We start from the raw sequence: 21221 nt of genomic DNA on the forward strand, positions 1-21221 counted from the left end.
TTCTGGGAGGGTGTGTCTGTGTTTTGGGGTGTGTGTGTGTCTGTGTGTGTCTGTGTATGTGTGTCTGTGTGTGGGAACCAGCAAGCTCCTCTGGGAGTTGGGCTTATTTTTAGTTGTCTCCCTAGTCCCAAATAAACTGAGAGCAGCTGGAAGCCTGTGGGTAAATGCAGAGTGAAGCAGAGACAGGAAATCGGGGGCTCTCAGTAATGAGTTCCAGCCACTGCAGAAAGGGGAAGCCAGACAAGGCATTTTCTTCCGGACTGTTTCCCTCTGGCAGGCACTGGTATTCTCCCTGAGAAGGGTTCCCATTGCCCATGTGTGAGTGAGTGTATGTGTTCAAGTGTACGCGTGTTTACAACTTCTTGCCTCCCCTTTTGATGAGGTTTCATTGCTCTGAAGGACTCTGTAGTCAGTCCTGGATCTCTGTGTGTGTCCATGTGCCTGCCTGCTGCCTGCCTGCCTGCCTGCCTGCCTGTGGGGGCGGTGGGGGAGGACCCTGGAGCAACACCATCAAGTCTGAGTCTTGCGTAGCTGACCCTGTTTAGGGAAAGAAAGGCTACAGGACACAGGCCAGAGAAGTGGGGAAACTAGAACACAGCTTGCTGTTCCTGCGGGGGAGGGGGCAAGAGGCTGGGAGGAGGAAAGGGCTTGAGCTCCGGCCAGCAAGAAGGGCTTTTTCTCAACCAAGGACTCTAACAGCTGACATGGGTACCCAGCATGGATGGGGACATTGATGTTTACAAGCATTTCTCGTGGCTGAAGAGGGTAAGTGACTGGCCACTTTGTCTGGCTCTCTCTGGAGATGAGTATGGGGAGAGACACTTTGGGGTGTTTTGGCTGTGTGTGTGTATGTGTCATAGGGGGAGGTATTTGTCCAGCGAACCCTGTTGTGGCCAAGTTCTTCATGAGAATCTAATTATAGACACCAAAGGAGAAAACAGGCAGCTGCCTTTGTTTCTGCTCTGACAGCCCTAGTGAATGAGCCTTTGTATTGAAAGGCAAGAACAGCGTGAAGAAAGTTCAGTTATTTTAACTTTGGCTCTTAAGCATTCAGGAGCTCCATACACTGTGACCAGAAAATTCTGTCCAGTCCTTTTGGGTTCCAGGGCAGAGAGAGGAAGCTGCTGCTGTCTTAAATGCCTGACTTCGGAAGTCGTTTAGCTTGTTCTCAGCCCCGATGTTATCCGGAGCAGAGCATATATGTATTGCCAGCCCAGCGTGCGTCTGTGTTTCCGGAGGAAGGCTCCAGGATAGTTCGCTCTGCAGTGTCCTGAAGCCCAGGATTCTGTTTGCAAGCCCTTCGTGCCATTTCTTCAGGGCATAGGTATTTGTGTAGAGTATGAGTGAGGAAAGAATGAACCTTGGGGGCCAGATGGCATTGTACTCAGAACTCTAGTGTTCTTTTTATTGTAAGATGGGTTCACATTCATTTCACACTCAGGAACTTTAGGCTTTTTGAGAGGGAGAAGGGCAAGAGCACCCGGCAGATAAGAGGGTTGACATTGTAACTGCAGAAGGACAGGAAGAGTCCTCCTTCGAAGGGACACTCATATCTTCACTGTCCAGCTCCTAGGCACTGGGCTGGCTGGCTCTTTGTGTGTGCCTCTGCAGCTGCAGTGCGTCCTTAGCAAATACTGATCTCCTGGTACTGTGTGTACAGCAGTGAGCAAAGTTAAACTAACCTCCTCCACCTTAGCGGGAAGTGGAGGTCACAAAGTGCCGGGAGATCAGTGTCAGATTACAAGCATGCAGTAAGGAAGGGCTGTTGGTGACTGAAGAGGAGGCTCAGGAGCCCTGTTTGGGGAAATAGCCCTTCACAGAAACCCAAAGGCTTAGTAGTAGCAAGTCAGGTGGGAAACTGGGAGGAGAAACATTTCAGGCCAAAGCAAAAGTAGATGAGGCGTGTGCAAAGGTCCTAAGGCAAGGGAGGCTGGAGGGTTTCAAGACAGAGACAGCCATTGTTGCTGGACCCAGCCAGGGTGTGTAGAGGCAGGCAGATGCCAGAGCACACAGGCCGTGTCGGGGCAGTGGGTGACAGTGGTTTGTAATGACAGGCTTTGTAGTGAGGGAGCAGCATGGGATCCGTCGTGGGGTCTAGTCTAACTTGTAGCTGTGATGTGGCGGGATGCGGTGGTGGGAATGTGAGGCTGCTGAGAATGATTCGAGAGTTGGATGCCCAATAGGAGTCATCCAGGGCCAGCCTTGCCTTACACTAAGCCCAAGAGAGGCCAAAGACACTGCGATTGCTGCTATCTTAGTCAGTGGCCAGGCAGCCTGGTCTGGAACCATTTTTCTCTGTCTCTTGGTCCTGTTCCTTCATCATTTCTGCCAAATATGCAGAAATGATTGGTTCATAATGTGACAGAAATTCTGTCTGTGCTAAACCTCTGCTTTGCAGGGAGTAGGATATCCTAGCCCAGAGAGCATGCTGAGTCTACCAGACCTTTCCACAGAGGTTGGCACCATCCTTAGCTTTTAAAAAGCCGCACGAGGGAGACTCTGGAGGGAGCTAGGAAGCATACCATTTAGTCCTTGTTTCCTCATTTCCAGAATAACGCTTTTAACAGTGAGGGCCTGCAAGCCACCGGGTGCCTGGAATACTAGGAGCCATATCCATAGCTCTGCATGGATGCTGTGACTAGCCATTGGACAGAGGGTCTGTCTTTAGGAGCCAATTCTTCTCACAAGGCAGAATGAGACAGTTCTGTCTGCTCCAAGACACAGAATGGACGTTCTGGTTCCCATAAAGTTAGCTGATGGCCTCTGAGCCAGGTGACAACTTCAGAACCCCTACAGGACCCATAGCAAATACATTTCCTTTGCTTTTAGGATTTTCAGAGTCATTAACAACAGTAAATCAAACATTGAGTATTGGATGTGTCAGTCAAAATATATTGTGTCATGAATGGGTTCCCTTCTTTACCCCTTGTGCTGGGCTTTTAAATCTCTCCAAGGCAGAAGGTGCTCCTACTGTGTGTGACCCCGGCCACGAGCCTTTGGGACTCACTTTCAGTCTGGAAGAAAAAGTATGGCCTCTTGAGCTTCTGCAGGCTTTGGTTCCAACCCATTTCAACCTACCTTTTTCGTTTCATGCTTTAGTAATCTTCAATGTATATTTGCTTTTTTGTTGTTGTTGTTGTTACATTTAAGTTTTATCTCAGCTGCCCTCCTCTCTAACCCCCACCTTCTTTATCGGATTCCATCAGGCTTCTTGTTTGCACCCATTCCTCCCCTGACCTAGTCCCTCTCGGAGCCCTCCGTCCAGGTGTCCAGCATGCCCCATCTACCTTTTCATGTGCTTATGCAGAAAACAGCTTTCTCTGAACTTACGGCTTTGAAGGTAGAAGCACAGGCTCTTTGATTCTTCCATGTATAAGAGGTAGGCTCTAGAGAAGAGATACCTATATGAATTGTGAGCTAGTGTGCCTAGAAGGAGCCTTGCCCTTTTTGCCTAAGACAAGAGGGTAATGGCTTATAGGGCTCAACTAGTACCTGCGTCTCATTTACCAAGCCCACAAGACGTCAGAACTAAGTCAAAACACACTATGTTGAGGGAGGGCCAAGCTGGAAGAGAAGTATCTGCGTGGGAACTAAACAGCACTTTGGGGCATTTGAGGGTGATGAGCCGGTGTGTACTGTTATAGCTGTAGGCATACAGTTGCAGTAAGGTCTGGATTTGAATCCTGGCTTTGCCATGTTTACCAGGTATGTGATCTTAGGTCTGTTTACTCAAAAGCCTGGACCTGTTTTTACCTATAAGAAAAGGAAGCTTATAATAGTATTTTCTACACATCAGTCTTTTTGAGGATCAAGTAAGGCTAATGCTTAGCATAGTGCTGCTTGTGTATAGGAACTGTTCAGCCTCATGCTTACAGTCAACTGCTCACGCTGTTGGCAGGAAGGAGAAGGCGAGAATGCACTGGGCTTCTAGACATGTATGCTAGGCCGTTCACTCAGTTCTGGATTCCTCATGTTCCAGAACTAGGTCTCAAACCAAGACTGAAGAGAGAAGAGGTGTCTGCAGCCTGGCCCAGCATGTGTAACCTGAGGCCCATTGACTGCTGGCTCTGCTCAGCTTATCTCTCGTTGCTAAGTAGAAACTCCTTGGAGCTCACCCTCCACTTCATTCTTTGAACAGACACTAAGCCTAAGCACTAGGTAATTCCTGCTACAAGCACCCAGAGGCCCTCACCCTCCTCAGCTTTCTGCCTCCTGACTCACCCACAGTCCTGCATTGAGATCGGTAGATCCAGCCCACATAACCACGAAGGAGTCTCTGAAGATTGCTCCCAGCAGTTTCTATGGGACCAACCCACTGCCCTCTGAGCGGGAGTTCATTTTCCCAGGAAGAGAACTCAAACCATGGCGTGTGGGCACCTTCACACTGCTGCCTGGCTTCAGCACTTGCAGTGTGTAAGAAAATTCCCACCCTACAGTCAGTCACAAAACGGAACCACCTGAGCATGCTATGCAGTTAACCTTAGTGCTGTAGTTCTCCATGTATGCTATTGTCAACTGATGTCATTTCTGACTTTATGAGGACAGGTCCAACCATGCTCACTGCTACTACTTCTGAACTCCCTAGGGAGTGGGTTCTTCTTTCTTAGCCAAGGCTATCCCCATGTCTGTTTTGACCTCACACTGCTCTTCCTAGTCTTCTGTTTCTCCTCTTGGCTCCCTGTCTGCTCTGTTGATCTTAGAGGAAAAGCTTTCTTTTTAGTTCTCAGGGGAAAAAACATCAAAATGATCTTTGTCTCTGTTCTTGGATCTTTTTTGTTGCCTTAAACCTCACCTTCCTCTACCAGTGCTCTTGAAGGGCTTAGAGACGTGCTGTGTCTACTCCTCTTTCCGTCCATCCCTGAGCACAATGCCTTTGTCCCTACAGTCACCTTTAGAACTCTCTTCTATCCATTTCCTCCCGAATTTATTCCCACCCTTTAAAGTCTGGTGTAGCCCAATTTGGTCCTAAACTAATGACTGAAGGTGACTTTGAACTTTTGTTCATCCTGCCTCTACTTCCCAAGTGCTGAGAGGACAGGTATGTGCCATTACACCCTGTGTGTTGCAGTGCTGGGGGTCGAGCCCAGGTCCTTGTACATGCTGGGTAAGCACACTAGCCTGACCTCCAACTCTAGCCCCCTACCTTCACCCACTTGAGGATCTTGTAGGGCTTCTGGCATTTCAATAATTGTTTAACTGTCTAAGAGGCACCAGACAATTAGGTATAGTGCCTCCAGATAGCTAAAACACAGGGCTCATCCACCCCGACTCCAACACTTAGTGACGCGGCCCTGTGTCTCTGATGGTATTTTCAATAATGAGTCACAGCGTCTATTGGAACTGGCAGGATGAGGAAATCCTTCAAAGAGTCTTCTTTCTCTCCTCCTGATTTTAGCATCACTCTTTCACAGGGTGTTGGCACAAATGTACAAATACCACTGCTGTAGCTCAGTGCTTTAAACTCCTTATACATCCAACCACCCATAAAGGATGTTTAGCAGTAGCCAGACCTGAACCCTGTTTCTGACTTTGGGAAGAGAGCTTGGTAAGTCATGTGTGTTTCTGTCCAAATGCAAGTTGTAAGGAAGGCGAGCTGGGAACCTTCCTCCACCCTTCGCTTGGGAAGCTTGTGGATTCATAATGTCTGAAAGCTAGTGATTATGTTGGCCTCAAGGAAAGCCTCGCTGTCCTGGGAAGGCTGTGTGCAAGGGTGCTGTTGTCCTCCCAGAAGTCTTTTATAGCCTCAGACTTAATCCTGTAAGTGGGGCCTCCTCTACAAAGTCGATTCTGTCTTTTGAAGGTAAAAATCCATTAATCTCTTTCCCATGTCCTTGCTATTGACTGACACACACACCACAACACACACACCACACACACACACACACACACACACACACACACACATGCCAACTTTCTCTGAATGTATTTATTATACCTGTTAAGATGCCCAGCAATACCTTAGTCACTGAATAACTGCATGAATGAAATACAATGACACAAATGTTGGTTAACCAAGGAGCTATTTAATCCGTTACTTGTGGACTCAGCTGAATTTCCGAAAGGTGGGGTTTAGACCACTGGATGACCAGAATCCTAGTAGCAACACTTGACCTCCCAGTGTGTGTAATTGAAACCAACTAGAGGAGGGGAAAGGGTCAAGTTTAGCATAGGGTCGCTTGCTGGACTCATGGCAGCTGGAGTCTGCTTTTATTCTCTGTTCACATTGCAGTTTGACTTTGTGCCAAAGACAAGACAGCGGGTAGTAGAGAAAGTAGAACTTGTCTTGGGAGTAAGTGAGTTTATGACTACCAGGAAGCCAAAGAATGTAGGGGGTGTTTCCCCATGTGCAGGCTCTGCCTATGCTCATACGTTTGGCTCCCGTGCTGGTGTAGGAGTTGGGTCGTAGATCTATCAGTTGGGGGTGGCCACCTCACAGTCAGTTGTTTTTTGCATTTTGAACAGTTCTGGTTGCTGCACAAAGAAGTTTTCTTTGATAAAGTCTGAGAGCTACTCTTATCTATGGATAAAACGATAGGTATTTAGGGTGTTTTTAAAAAATATTAAATGAAATGTATAATTGGGAATTATATTGGTTTGGGGAATTAGCAGTAGTAGGTTTTCTTCTAGGTTCCGCGATCTCACCAGCCACAGGGAGTTGGCCAGGTTTACTGTACCACGCAGGAATTCCCTAAGGTCTGTATTTGCTGTTTTTAAAGGCTTCCATGGAATGTCCTTGGGACTTTTCTTTACTTTCTCTGTAATAAAATGCCTGTCATAAGCAATTTAAGGATGGAAGGCGTTCCCTTGGCTCACAGTTTGAGGATGCAGTCCCTTGTGGCGGGGAAGCCATGGTAGCAGGAGAGTAAGCTAGCCGGTCACATTGTATCCAAAGTCAGGAAGCAGAGATGAGTACAGTTTATAATGGTTACAAAAAGAATTTCAATATCTGTCAAGGACTCGTCCTAAAAGCCTGAATTTGGGGGCCTAGGGAGATGGCTCAGTGGGTAATCAGGCTTTCAGTGAAAGTTTGAGGACCTGAGTTTGAGTTCCAAGAACTTAAAAAGCCACTTTCTCATTATTATTCATCCCTGGACTCCAGCCCAAAGCATGGTGCTGGCCACATTTAGGGTGGGTCTTCCTGCCTAAGTTACCCAGTCTGGAAAATAGAGCTTTCTCTGCACAGCGATTCTAGACCCTGCCAGGTTGATAGCATTAGCCATTACAGTAGTACTTTTGAGCTTCAGCTATAGTTTTAGTGGCTCTGACATCCCGAAACCCTGTGCCTAGCATCGTTGCTCAGTGACGCTCCCACTTCGGGATTTGATGTGCTCTCATGTCTAGGCAGCCTGGAAATACTAACTTTTTTTCTTTTACTTTCTCATTTACATAAAGTACATGCTATCTAAGTGGCTAATGAAGAAAGAGCCGGGCATGGTAGTACATGCTACTTCTAGCACTCAGGAAGATGAGGCAGGAAGATCATAAGTTCAAGGTCAGCAAGACTTTGACACAATAAAGGAAAAAAAAGTTCAAGAAACTGCCCAGTGTGATGTACTCAAAATCTCAGCATATTTACAGATACAGTGCTTGGATGTAAGTAAACATAGTCTGACCAGTTGGAACAGTATATGCGCTATAACAAGGGTCTTGGAAGTGGAGTCCAGGGCATTATAGGAAGTGCTGCAGGAAAACGGGGCTCCATCTCGCCAAGCCTAAAGACCTTGGTACTTGATACCAAGATCAAGATATCAAGACCTTGGTGCTTGATACCAAGCACGGATGTACTCTTGACAACCTTAAAGCTCTGAAAGTGACGCGATGGCCAGAGCTATTGTAAAGGGTCTGTCTTAGGGTTTTCCCACACTCCCTAGCATTTTCCTGCAAACTAATGATACCTCATTATGAATCTTCCTTGATCCATTTGATCTGGAACCAATTATGTCCCTAAGTTCAGTCAAGTACAGCACTGATAGTAGTCTCTAGGACATGTCAATCCAGGAATGATGCAAAATTACTCCCACCCAGCATCCCTGAGAATGTGCCAGTGTATGAATTAAGTGAAGGCTGTGTTCTCCCATAGACACTGGGCATGTTACCACAGTCTTGTCTTTGGGATTCTGTTTACCCCAGCCATGGCATCAGGTACTCAAAGGGCATCCAGCACTCCATGAAGAGCTGTGCATAGCTAGCTATCCCTTGGTCAGGATCCAGTAGAGAGGACAGGCTAGGAGCAAGCAAATGTGGTGGACTCTCATGAGCCACTGTAGTTAGTGCTGGCTTTGAAGAGGCTGCTTGGGGGTGATTTAACTGGCCTAATGTCTAGAGCGGAACAGAAGTAAAACTCTCAATGTTATTTTATTTTTTTTTAATGTGTATGTCTGTCTGTGCACCTAGACTCTGGAAGGTGATATTGTTAGATGTCATTCTATCTCTTAATTCTCCACCTTATTCCCTCGGGGTGGCATCCCTCACGGGACCTGGAACTCACGGGGTTTTGTCTGGGCTGGTAGCCAGCACGCTTCAGCAGTCCTCCTGTCTCCACTTCACGCCTGCCACCCAGACCTGGGGGCATGTGCTCAGCCTTGCCTGGCTTTTTATAGGAGTCCTGGAGATCTGAACCTAGGTTATCCCAGTTTCAGGGAAAACCCAACTTACCCACCGAGCAGCCATCTCCTAGCCCCTCAAATGTCAGCTTTCATGACTATTGGATAGTTTTACTTCATTTATTATAAACATGTATGCAGCACAGCAGAATGTTTGCAGAGAGGAAAAACTGTGGCCACGAAGACCTGACTCAAGCCACAGGCACCTTTTTCGTGGCAATGGAAAAGTGAATACGTCTTCATCTGTGTGTGCCAAAGGCGTGACTCCAGTCCTGTTCTGTGAGGTCAGGCAGGCTTTTCTTATTTTCCTTTCCAGCCTGAAAACATTTTTGGTTATTGTTCCTGTGGGTTGCTTGTAGATTTTTCTTAGATGTCCTGATCAGAAACACTGCCTCTTGTTCTCTTGAGCAAAATGGGGGAGTGGGAAATGACTGCTTCTAATTGAACTTTGGTCGGTCTCTGGGCTTAGACAAAGCCTTTTAAATGGTTTCCATATTCTTTTGAGCATTCAAAGGCTGTTTATAGTGCTGAGGGATTATGAAAGCACCCTGCTTTAAAAAGCATTCTGTACTTTTATTCCCTGATGTTTTTATGTATGGACCACCTGGCTGGCCCTCACTGCCACTCTATGGACAATTTTTTTTAGTGGATGAAGTGGATGTCTGAGACAAGGTGACCTGCCTGAGATGGCAGCCTGGCTCCTACAACTTCTTGGTCTGTCCTATGACAGCTGAGGAAGGGGCAATAAAAACTGTAAATGAATGTGGAAGCCTCTAGCAACATATTAGGGTTCCTCTGCCTTGAAGTTCAGTTGGAGAATAGATGGGACCCAGCTTTGAGGCTCCTAGTTCCCAGCCCTGCCCATGTGTACAGCTGAGTAGGACATAGAAGTTCTTTCAACATAGCTTTTTAAATAGGTAGGCTTATATCCTTATTTACCTATCATGGTACACCTCCCATTTCGCCATTATCTTTTGGGCTTCACTTCCTGTTTATTTCTTGTCTTCATCTACATTCTTTTTTCTTAGCCCACCCCACCCTAATAACATGCCTCTGGGTCAGTTTATTCTTGTATTCATCTCTGTCTTCACCTTCCTGGAGGCAGACAGATGGTGGATAGAAAGCCACCCATTCCACACACAAAGGAGTTGCACTGCCACTTTAATCCCAGTACATCCTTCACAGACATGCCCTGAGCCACACATTAGCCTTTGATATGATAATCCCAGTTTTAACTATAGTGGGTTTAGAACTAGCTGCCTGGTTTTAAAAATTGCCAGCCCAAGCAAACCAAGCAAGGGATGGCAGAATTCCTTTGTAATTCAGCGCTATATGCAAATTGCAGGAATTCTTCCCTAGAAATCTGTTTCCACAGGAGTAAACATCGGTGATCATGCTGACAGGGATGCGTTAGCAAGGCTTCTCTGGTCACAGGTTCCTGAAACTCAGTGTGAACTAGGCCAGGCCCAGAGAGGACGGACAGGAAGGCTCTGCTTATAGACAACATAGACCAGAGAACAACATCTGGGTTCATTTTCTCTCTCTCCCCCTTCCTCTGCCCCCCACCCCCCCCCGCCGCCCCCCCCCCCCCCCACTTTCTATGTCTCTTTGCTTTCTTTCTCTTCTCTCTCACCATTGTTTCTTTTTTCTTTTCCTTTCTCCTTGCTTCCTCCCTCCCCTCCTTTTATTTACTTATTTTATTGTATTTGGTGCTTTTACCCCCTGGGCAACCTTGTCAGTCTAAGAAATACTTTTAAGAAACTCAAATGTTAGCCCCTAACCCTAACCCTTAGTTGTGGTGCACACCTTTAATCCCTGCACTTGGGAGGCAGAGGCAGGGGGATCACTGTGAGTTTGAGGCCAGCCTGGTCTACAAAGCAAGTCTAGGACAGCTAAGGCTACACAGAGAAACCTTGCCTCAAAAAACCAAAAAAGAAAGAAAGAAAGAAAGAAAGAAAGAAAGGAAAGAAAAGGAAACTCAAACATTATAGCCAAAGTCCCATTGGCCTTTATCTCATTCCTGCCCTTCTACAGATTTACCTCATCCCCAGAGGAAAATACTGCCAAAAAGCTGTGAGGGAACCTGTTGGGAGCTTTTCTATTTTCCACACGTATGGAACTAGCTGTGGAGTTGTGTTGCACTTCATCATCATGCCATGGGCCTCTTTTGTATTTTGCTTTGTACATTACCCATCTTGTATTTCTATGCTAGGTACAAATACGAGCCTTAATGTTTTCAATGCTACAAGTAAGTGGTCCATATTAGAGAAAAGCCATCTTTTGTTTACTCCCCTAGAGATATTTTCCAACTATGAGGATAGTCATACACTCAATAAAACAATACAAAACCCAAATTTTTAGAGTTGAGCTATCCCCAAAGTAAGCCCAAGCAACAGAAAGCATACTGCTACACTACCTAGTAATTCGAGCATGTGAGTTACTTGCTCCATAGTTCTTAATCTGTAAAATGGGAATAAAATAGTGTTCGCTTCATGAGTTCATAGGAAGAAATAGATGAGTGGTTGTGTGTAAAGTGCTCTGAGCAGAGCCTGGCTTCGGTTGAATGCTCTGTACTCAGGGTGCTGTGCTCAGACAATACTGTCCTGATCCCAGAGCTGCTACGACCTTGCTGTGTGTGTTAGCCTTCCGTCTGTCTGTAAGCATCTCAGGAAAGCAAAGGCTTTTACTGAGCTTTGTTTACAGTATCATCACAGATGTGGTTTATCCCATTACACAAAATCTCTCTGGGAAAACAAGAATAATTTCTTTCTTCCCCAGGAATAGGTGTAGACCTCTCTTAGGTAGTCAGTTTCATTTTTCTAGAACTGACCCATCTGCCAGGATCTCCCTAAGTAGCCCAGGCCGTCGTCATATGATTTTCTTTACTCAGCCTCTCAGCTTCCTGTGTGTGCAGCTTTTAACACACTGTACTACTGTTTACAGGCTGCTAGAATGGAGCCTGCGCCTTCAGCGATTCCTACTGTGTGCTGTGAACTTTGGCAGGCATTTTCTGTACTAACTGAACTTCTTTTCTTTTCTTTTCTTTCTTTTTTTTTTTTTGGTTTTTCGAGACAGGTTTCTCTGTGTAGCCTTGGCCATCCTGGACTCACTTTGTAGACCAGGCTAGCCTCAAACTCACAGCGATCCGCCTGCCTCTGCCTCCCGAGTGCTGGGATTAAAGGCGTGCGCCACCACGCCCAGCTTGAACTTATTTTCTTAACATAACTTCTGGGTCATTTAGCACAGATGGTTGCTGCAGTGGGCACCTGTACAGGTAGACCTTGTGTTATAATGAGGGGCTGGTTTGAATGACTTTTGTTATCAACTTAGCTGGTAGGTACTGTTCCCAGAAACCACCAGAGGCCCAGACAGGAGAGTATCTATGCAAAACTCACCTGTATGAGTGCCACCTGCCTGGCTTTCCTAGGTCTCTCCCTGCCGGGGGTCAGAGTTCAGGCAGAGCGTCAGTGGGAGACAGTGTAGGAGAGTAAGAGCCTTTACTGTGTATGGACATGGAGCTATGTGGTACACATAGGGGGATCACATGAAGATTCAGGAACAAAGGCAGAGAGAATGAGGCAGCATCTGAGCATCATGCAGACTGGTTTCCCATGGGAACCTTAATTGGCGTGTTTAAAGAGAGCAGATGTTAGATCAAACCAGGGAGATAGCAGCCACCTTAAGCTTGTTGGCATGTGTCTAAAGCGCCTCTGCAGGAGCGGTGGGAAAAGAGAGAGGCTTCTGAGTTATCACTGGTCTCTGAGGCAGAGCCATTTTGGTTTTGTAGAGTATTGCAAACTGTCAGGAGTGACTGGACCTTATTTCTGGCATGGGAAAGTTAGGCTTGCATTTAAAAATAGATGTTTACAGCTGGGCATGGTGGTACATGCCTATGACCCCAGTACTTGGCAGGCTCAGGAAGGATTGCAGTGAGTTCAAAACCAGCTTGAGCTACATGGTGAGGTAAAGACCAGACTGAGATACAGAGTGAAACCCTGTCTCACACAAAACAGAACAGAAACGATGTTTCAAGGGAACATAAAATTGTAGCAGTTACTGTAGGTGTAGACTATAAATAACTGAATATAGCACAGCACCCATGGGGACTTGCTAGAGTCTTGTGGACAGATTGACCCTTTAGCCCTTGGCCTTCTCTTATCCACTTTCTTTTGGACAAAGTTGTGACTCTACAGTTGGACAAGTATCACTTACAGGTATGCTGGTTTTGACCTTGGTCTCAAACATGCATCGTCATTTGGGTGACTAGCAACTTTCCTCTGTGTCTTCTGAAAATTCTATTATGAGTTCTTTAGCTAGAGAATATGTGCTGCTACTAAGAGAGTCTTATCCACTTCAGGAAAAAAAAAAGTACTGATTGTGACCCACCTCTGGATGCTAGGGGGACCGTCTGCCGTGTGGGAGTACCGAGAGTGTTAGCTCCTCATGCAACAGTAAACTGCCATCCACAAAGGAGCCATTGTGATTATGAAGGCCCTTTGTCTGTGGCATAAAAGAGATTCTATAACCGTTGATGAGATGGTTTGGGCTTGAGCTGGAAAGAATGACAGTGGTGTCACCAGGTGCCATGCACCATCTCAACTGTGCTTGGCACAGCTATCTGGGAAGTGCCCAAGCTCAGCCCATTCCTGTCCTTCAGCAGAAGCCCAGTGCTTCTCTCTTTACTGAGGCTCCGTTTTGCAGAGTGCTTCGTCCCCATGCTGCCTGAGGTTGGGAGTGGCTGTCACTTGTTCATCACCTGAATGAAGGGCAGAGGAGGAGGTGCTCTTCCTCACACAGAGAGGCTGAGGAGCCTATTCTTCAAGTTGAAATGCGGGGAGATAAGCCTCATGTTCAGCTGAGGCCAACCCTGGCCCTCTCTGACCTGCCCAATTGCACATTGGTTTTTTCTCCTGGTGATAAACACCTTCCTCAGGAATTGATTGCTGACACTAGGCCAGCCCAGATTGTCAGGATAACGCTTTCCCACTGAGCAGCAAGATCTGTTTCAGACAGCCCACCCTCTGCACGGCTGGTTGTGGAGCCCTGCTTTCAGCCTTTTACTAAGCATGGATGAAGTAAGCACGGGTGGGGTGTCCTCCCCCATCCCCCCCAGTGCCATTAGGAGCTCCCCCCCCCCCCAGCCCCTTGCTAAGCCCTATAAAGTGACAGCCCCTGCCTGTGGCTCAGGACAGTTTGTAGGAGTCTGTCATCCTCTACCGCTTTATACCCCGTCTCTTTCCTTTTCTTCCTAGTTCCTAGGTACTTTTACACTTACTATTTTCCCTCTGTTTCACTTTCACTCTTTGAGCTGCTCTGGGTGTTATTCATTTAGATCCCTCTCAGAATTGTGTTGTGGCGCTTTCTACTCTCAGCTTGAGCACTGCTGAGACGTGCTATCCGGCAATGCACTCATTATGGCTGGGTTTGGAGTGGACCTTACCATCGGCTTGCTCAGTTCTCTCTATGACTGAGATGTTTAGGGTAGGGTGAATCTGCAGAACCCTAAGGAGGAAAAGTTGAGATCCCAAGGTTCTTGCCCTACATATATCCTCGGTCAGTGGTGCTGACTCTAGTCTCCACCCAGAGCAGACCCTTCATAGGTGTGCCTCTGGCTCAACCAGACCCAGCATGCCCCAGCACATCAGGTCAAGCCCTGCTGGTTTTTTTGGAATCTCTACCGAGGCCCTTTCAGTCAAGGGTGAGGTCATGTGGGGGTGGTTTCACCATCTTCTAGGACACACCTTTTAGTGGCATGTGGTCTGGTCCTCCGAGCTGTCTTGAAATCAGGTCTCCTGTTCTGGGATTGGTTTTGCACACAGCATCACAGAAACTGGCCTTATAAATCACACACACCAAGTGCTGCATTTGGAAGTGGGTAGTGTTTTCCTAGCCCTTTAAGCGTGTTCTTTCCCCCCTCTTCAGTCCCAGGTAAACCACCACACTCCTGCTAGTAATGAAACCTACCAGGAACGCCTGGCACGGCTAGAAGGAGACAAAGAGTCCCTCATACTACAGGTGAGTACCTCCTACTCCATAGCTTCCCCAGCAAAGGGAGGCACAGGGGGAGTCCCCTGTTGGAAGGTGCTGTTGGGCTGCGAATCCATTTGTTTATCCTGTGCTGCCGAGCACCTATGTCTGCACATTACAAGCCCTGTGGGCAGGCTCAAACTGGATGCTAGCAACAAGCAAAATGGGCCCAGTCATCCAGGAGCCTGTAAGGCTGCTAAGGGAGATGAGTGCATCCTGTGTCACTAATAAAACTGAGCCTTGAGTGACACAGGCCTCAGGGAGCATGCTAATGGAGTCAGGGCCATGAGTCTGAAACTGAACCAGATCCCTGCTCTGGCAGCACGGGCTAGGCCTTTGCTGGCTCCCTTGCTCTGAGAGGAGCGGAACTTTTGGAAACTTCTTGCAGAGAAAGGGCACCAAAACAGCCTCTGGCTTTCAAAAGCCCATCTTCCCTGGTAGGGTGTGATGCTGGTTGTTCTTCCAGAGAGCCTACACTGCAGCAGGAGCTCTTTGCTGTGCTGTCCCTCAAATGCAGATACATTTAGCAAGTGGGTATCAGGGTCTGCTCTGCATCACATATGAATGGACAGTTTGGGGAATGTAGAGATAAATGTCCTAATTTCAGCTTCTTAAAAAGCTTGAAGGCTAGTCCGGCGTAGTGGCGCACGCCTTTAATCCCAGCACTTGGGAGGCAGAGGCAGGCGGATTGCTGTGAGTTCAAGGCCAGCCTGGTCTACAAAGTGAGTTCAGGAAAGTCAAGGCCACACAGAGAGATCCTGTCTCGAAAAACAAAAACAAAAACAAACAAACAAAAAAAGCTTGAAGGCTGATGAATGGGTCTGGTGACAGATGTGGGGTGACAGATGTGGGGTGCAGTTGGTAAAGCGCTTGCCTAATGTGGGTGAAGCCCCCGGATTCCGTGTCTAGTACACAGAGACGATGCACACTTGTAATCCCACCATTTGGGACACGGAAATAGGAGGTCCAGAAATTCAGGGTCATCCTAAGTTACATAGTTGTCCCCTGTCCCCTGTCCCCCATCCTCCCCCATACACGCACACCCAACACAAGTGGCTTGTGGTGAAATAAAGGAAGAGTATGAGGGGACAGTTGGGGTCTGGTGTTGGCTCCACAGTGTGGCCCTTAGTTTGAAGGACTAGGGATTGGGAGTGAGATGGCAGTATGCTTATTTCTTTTTTTTAATTTTATTTTATGTTTTTATTTTATTTTATAGACATAAGATTAATCAATTCTTTTAGAAAATTTCAAGAAGCAGATTAAGTTAACATCTGTCCTTTGGTTGTACCCCCTTACCCCCTTTCAGTGATTGAGCCTGTACCACACGTAATTTTGTAGACTAGTTTTAGTCCTTTATTTCCCTCATTGACTTTTAAAATAATTTATTTATTTTGATTTTTTTTTTTTTTAGTTTTTTTGAGACAGGGTTTCTCTGTGTGTACCCCTGACTGTCCTGGAATCACTCTGTAGACCAGGCTGGCCTTGAACTCACATGAGATCCGCCTGGCTCTACCTCCCGAGTGCTGGGATTAAAGGCATGCGTCACCACCGCCCGGCGACTTTTAAAATAATGAAATCATTGTAAAGTCATTGAATATCTGATTAGTCAGATATTGGTCTTAGATACTGTGGGTGTATCGTATTGGTGAATAAAATTGTGTGTGTGTGTGTGTGTGTGTGTGTGTGTGTGTGTGTGTGTGTGTGTGTGTGAGAGAGAGAGAGAGAGAGAGAGAGAGAGAGAGAGAGAGAGAGAGAGAGAGAGAGAGAGAGAGAGAACAAACCTGAACCAATACCTAAATATTTCAAGTAGTGATAAGTACCATGGAAAAAAATAAATCATGATAAGGCCTGTGAACTCAAAAACCTCCCTGGCAGGAGGAAGCTAGGGGGAGAAAAACACAGATAGCTGGAGGAGTGCATTCCAGGCAAAGGAGCTGGTCAGTCCAGCCCGCTCACTGAGGTGGAGTGTCCTTGGTGTGTAGACAGAACAGCAAGGGGCTGTTGTGGCTGGAGTTCCCCCGAAAAGAAAGGGTGGGGACTCTCTTGGGTGGGTGGTAGCAAGGGCCTGCTTTTCCAGCTCAGGTCCCTTGAAAGATGTGCAATTTGAAACTTCATCCCCAAGACATGATTCATGAAAGAAAATCCAATTTACAGTTGTGTAGCAAGCAGTGTGAAATTGCAAACTTTAGAACTAGGACCCTCTTTGGCTGAAACAACACACAGCTTTTACTGGGATTTATAATTAATAAAGATGTCCCGCATAGTAATGCTCCCTTTCATGGCCATTTCTGTTCTTACCAAATTCTCCACTAATCCCTATATAAGTAACCCAAACACAATTGGGGAGCTGCCGACTAATGAAGGTGAAAGTTGATGCTCATGGTTCCTGTTCAGCCAGGAGCTGTGGGCAGGCAGTCAGCAACTCTTCCATTCTTGCCTCTGCCCTGCTCAGTAGTGGCCTGTTGAGCTGCTCTGGAAACTCTCGGCAGGGCACAGCCTCTTGTGTAACTCACGTTACAGTTGAGACAGACTGAATGAGTCGCAGCCCTATTTGAAGAAGAACAGGATTCACTTCTGTCCCCTCCCTGTACCTAAAATTATGTTTAATACAGGCCTCAAAAGTATTTGTTTTTATAAAATGCGGCTGGAGAATCCTAACATCTTTAGTGCCAGTTTCTATACATCCTGACTCACAGCAGAATTGACTGAAGGCTCAGAATATCCCCTGCAGCCCTGTGTCTCTGGTCTTCTGCACAGCTGACCTGTGGCCTGTACTGTTCCACAACCCACCCCCCACCAGCTGGTCCCTAAGTACAGTGGGTGCAGCTTTATGAATTTTAATCCTTGTGAGTAGGACCAACGAGAAAACACCTTCCCAAACAGAAGCTTAGAATCCCAGGAAGCAAATCAGTCCCCAGAACCCCACTCTTTTGAAAGTGGACTGACTAGTAGGAAAGACCAATGATGCTCAGCAACAGGGGTCCAAACCAAACGAAACAACAGGACTAGAGATGCGGCTCATCACTTAGAAGAGCACTGACAGTGCTTCCGGAAGATCTGAGTTCCGTTCCTAGCGCCCACAACACCACCAGTTCCAGGATATCTTCTGTCTCTTGCACCAACTGCACATGCATATACACTGGCATGCGTGCAGACAAAACAGCCATGGACATAAAAGAAATATTAACAGTAAAACAAACAGGTGCACAAATGTTGTTTAAATGGAAGAAGCCCATCTTTGATTATTGGAATGTTGGCACACCCAATGCACACACGCTCTGTCAGCTTCAAGAATGGTTCAGTTGGGGCGTGGTGGCGCACGCCTTTAATCCCAGCACTCGGGAGGCAGAGGCAGGTGGATCGCTGTGAGTTCGAGGCCAGCCTGGTCTACAAAGCGAGTCCATGATGGCCAAGGCTACACAGAGAAACCCTGTCTCGAAAAACCAAAAAAAAAAAAAAAAAAAAAAAAAAAGAATGGTTCAGTTATCCACGCATCATTTGGGTCTAGAAGAACAACGTGTAAAGTCGTCAGGGTCATTTAAATGTGTGCCTTTGAGAATGGGGACTTTCTAATTCATAAAATTTATTTAAACATTCATAAATGAAGTCACATTAACTTCTTCATGCTTCATTAATCATTACAGAATGAGGAATTAACTAGGATAACCTATATAGAAAGGACATATCTTCAATGAAGAAGATCTTGATTTACTATTCATTGATTTCTTCATTTTTGAAAGGTCACCCATGATCTTTCATCTTCCTGTATAGAACTGTCTCATAATAAATAAAACAGGAAAGGTTCTACGGGTCAGTTGGCTAATAAAGAAGCTCCCAAAACAGTTATAGTTTGTATATAGGGCATAATTAAGATGACTTTGTGTAAATGTATTTTCCTTAGTATTTTCCTAGACAATCTTAGGGTTCCTCAGGAAAAAATGACTTGTTTCTGCCATGTGTGTGCAGTGTGGCTCCGGTGTTTGTATGACTTAGAGTCATGTTTTGACCTGTACAGCACAGAAACCTTTCGGGAGCCAAGTTTTGTCAGTGCTAATACATGCCCTTTACGTCCCACATTCCTTAATTACTTCCAAACACTGGCTTGATAGGTGAGCAGTCCCCACACCCGTGTGAGAGAGGCAAGGTCATTGGTTGCTTTCCATAAAGCTTTGGATCGCTCTTCCCCCATGAGGTGGCAGAGCCCTGGCAAGAGCTGAGATATGCCTTGAAGCCAGGCTGCCCTATTAGAGGAGGAAGAAGCAGGAGTCCAGCCCAGAGGCAGCTCTCATGACTCTTCGGGTACGTGCTTTCCTCTGTCAAGAGCAGGAAATGTCACCAACAGTCATTGTGGCAGTGGCTAGTATTCCCTGGTAAGGTGAGATTCTAACTGGAGTTGTTTTCCTCTGGGACACTTCCTCAACCTCACTCACCTAAAAGACAGACCTCCTGTCAGGAGAGTCCCCACCCACCCCACAGTGGGGACTTCCCTGCCTCACATGCAGTCTAGATCCCTCACTGTGGCTTATGTTCTGTAACAGGTGAGCGTCCTCACAGACCAAGTGGAAGCCCAAGGAGAGAAGATTCGGGACCTTGAAGTGTGTCTGGAAGGACACCAGGTGAAACTCAATGCTGCTGAGGAGATGCTTCAGCAGGTACGGGCAGGTGGGGTGGAGGGCTTCGGGCTTGCAGCAGCTCTGGTGTTAAATGCCCCTTTATGGGCTCACACTTACTCTCCCGTGATGCCTGGAGGTGGGGTTGGCTCCGCACTGTGCAGTGTTTAGACAGCAGGTGAAACCAACCTGAACGTTGAGGGTGGGGTGGGGCGGGGCGGGGCTGCCCAGTGGAGAACAACTTGTTGAGCTGGTTAGACCGAGTTGCAGGAGCACTTTCTTTCTGCTGGCCATGTCACCTCATCTTATCACAGAAGCTGCCTTCTGCCAGGGGCGGCATCTGGGGTTGTAGAAAGTCAATTTCTCAGCTTATTTTCCCCCACCCTGACTCCACTCCCTCCCTCTGTAGTTTCTTCTGATTAAACACTATCACATAAACACCACCTTACTGTAATTCAGTAGACATCAAAAAGGAGAGCAACAGGTAGCTGCTTCCTTACTTTGTAAATAGAGTTCTCTCCTTAAGTTCTTCTGCTGTTTCTAGTTCGTGTCCACATGATTTGCCAAGCTGTAGTCCCGCAGAGGGACAACTAGTGCTTCGGGCTTGTATGCTTAAATGTGGTGACTCTTTTCCACTTGAAAACTGTAGCCATGTAGCCATCTCTCCTACCTTTTACAGTTATTTTAAGTGGAAGTATCAGAGTTAACCTGACCCCCAAATAGTTGTCTATTGTAAAAAGTGGTTGTGGGGGGCTCACGGAGGGGTGCCGAGTTGTCAGAAGGAGCCTTTAAGGCCTGCTGGGCACATCCTTACACCTTTGATTTGGTCTATTCATAGATTTCCTTTGCTTTTGGGGGGACAGGGCTATTTTGGAAATTACAGCACACTGGAAGCGTGTGTGTGTGTGTGTGTGTGTGTGCGCGCGCGCGCGCGCGCGTGCTTTGAGGCCACTGATGTGATACCTGACATAGGGAAGAGGCTCACCCTCTATTCAAAGAACAAAAGCCATTCTTTTAAAATGATTGGATTTCCTTAGATTCTAATCCTTTCCGCAAACTGTCAAGATCAGCCTATGAGCACAGGCTTTGCCTTCTGCTGTTGGTCTTAGCATAAATGTCATAGTTTCGGGGTGTGTTAGTTTTGTTTGGATGCATTTGAAGAAATTAGGGGGAGAAAAGAGAAATGAGTATCTCAATGGACATGCCTTTGTAGAATCTAGTGTTGCTGCCTGGAGTTGTTACTAATCTGCTGTCTTTCCACTCCTGATAAAGTTCACTATTCCTGGCTCAGTTTGACTTTGTTTAGACTATATACCATTTTTTTTATTATTTTTTTCCTGAGAAGTTATAATCAGTAACAGAAGTTTTTTTTTATAATTTATTTAATTTTATTTTAGCGTGAGAGTGTCAGAGTCATTGGAACTGGAATTACAGACAGTTGTGAGCTACCATGTGGTGGCTGGGAATTGAACCCAGGTCCTTTGGAAGAGCAGACTGTGCTCTTAACCACTGATCCATCTTTCCAGCCCCAGAAGATTTTTTAATAGGGGAAAAAAAAAAAAAAGGAATTTGTCACTTGAATACCTGGAGAAGAAAATAGTCCAATGAGGGGGAAAAAAAAAAAATCTTGCACGGGACACAGATGGATCCAGTTTTCAGGTCTGCCTGAGGTGTGGTTTCGAGGGGGGTGGGGCTAAGAAAGGAAGATGACAGACTGTTGTGAACAGTTCAAAAAGAGACCATGAAAACATGACCATGAAAGTAAATACATGAGAACCATGTCAGAGGGCTGACTTTCAGGAAGGCGGTGCCTGGCTAGAAGCCACGTCTTCGGAGGTCAGAGAATGCCTGCATTGTAGTGCTGTTGTGGGCCTGACTACAGCCTCTCTTCTGGATTGTTCACTTTCCTCTTGTGGCAGTGCCCCTGTCCGTCAAGGAGCCTGCTGGAGGAGGCCAGCACTGCCTGGGCAGAGGCCAGCTT

At 46.7% G+C, this 21221-nt stretch overlaps 1 protein-coding gene across 1 annotated transcript in view; it reads left to right on the top strand.

Moving 5' to 3' along the window:
- The window catches only part of Ppfibp2 (PPFIA binding protein 2), a 147216-nt gene that overhangs the window by 68105 nt on the left and 57890 nt on the right, over positions 1-21221 (top strand). The window contains exons 4-5 of the mRNA XM_051149173.1: positions 14526-14618; positions 19169-19282. Of these exons, the coding sequence (XP_051005130.1) occupies positions 14526-14618; positions 19169-19282 (207 nt within the window). The remainder of the gene's footprint in view (positions 1-14525; positions 14619-19168; positions 19283-21221) is intronic.

This window comes from Acomys russatus, chromosome 7 (genome assembly GCF_903995435.1).
Source record: "Acomys russatus chromosome 7, mAcoRus1.1, whole genome shotgun sequence".
In the NCBI taxonomy this organism is placed as follows: Eukaryota; Metazoa; Chordata; class Mammalia; order Rodentia; family Muridae; genus Acomys; species Acomys russatus.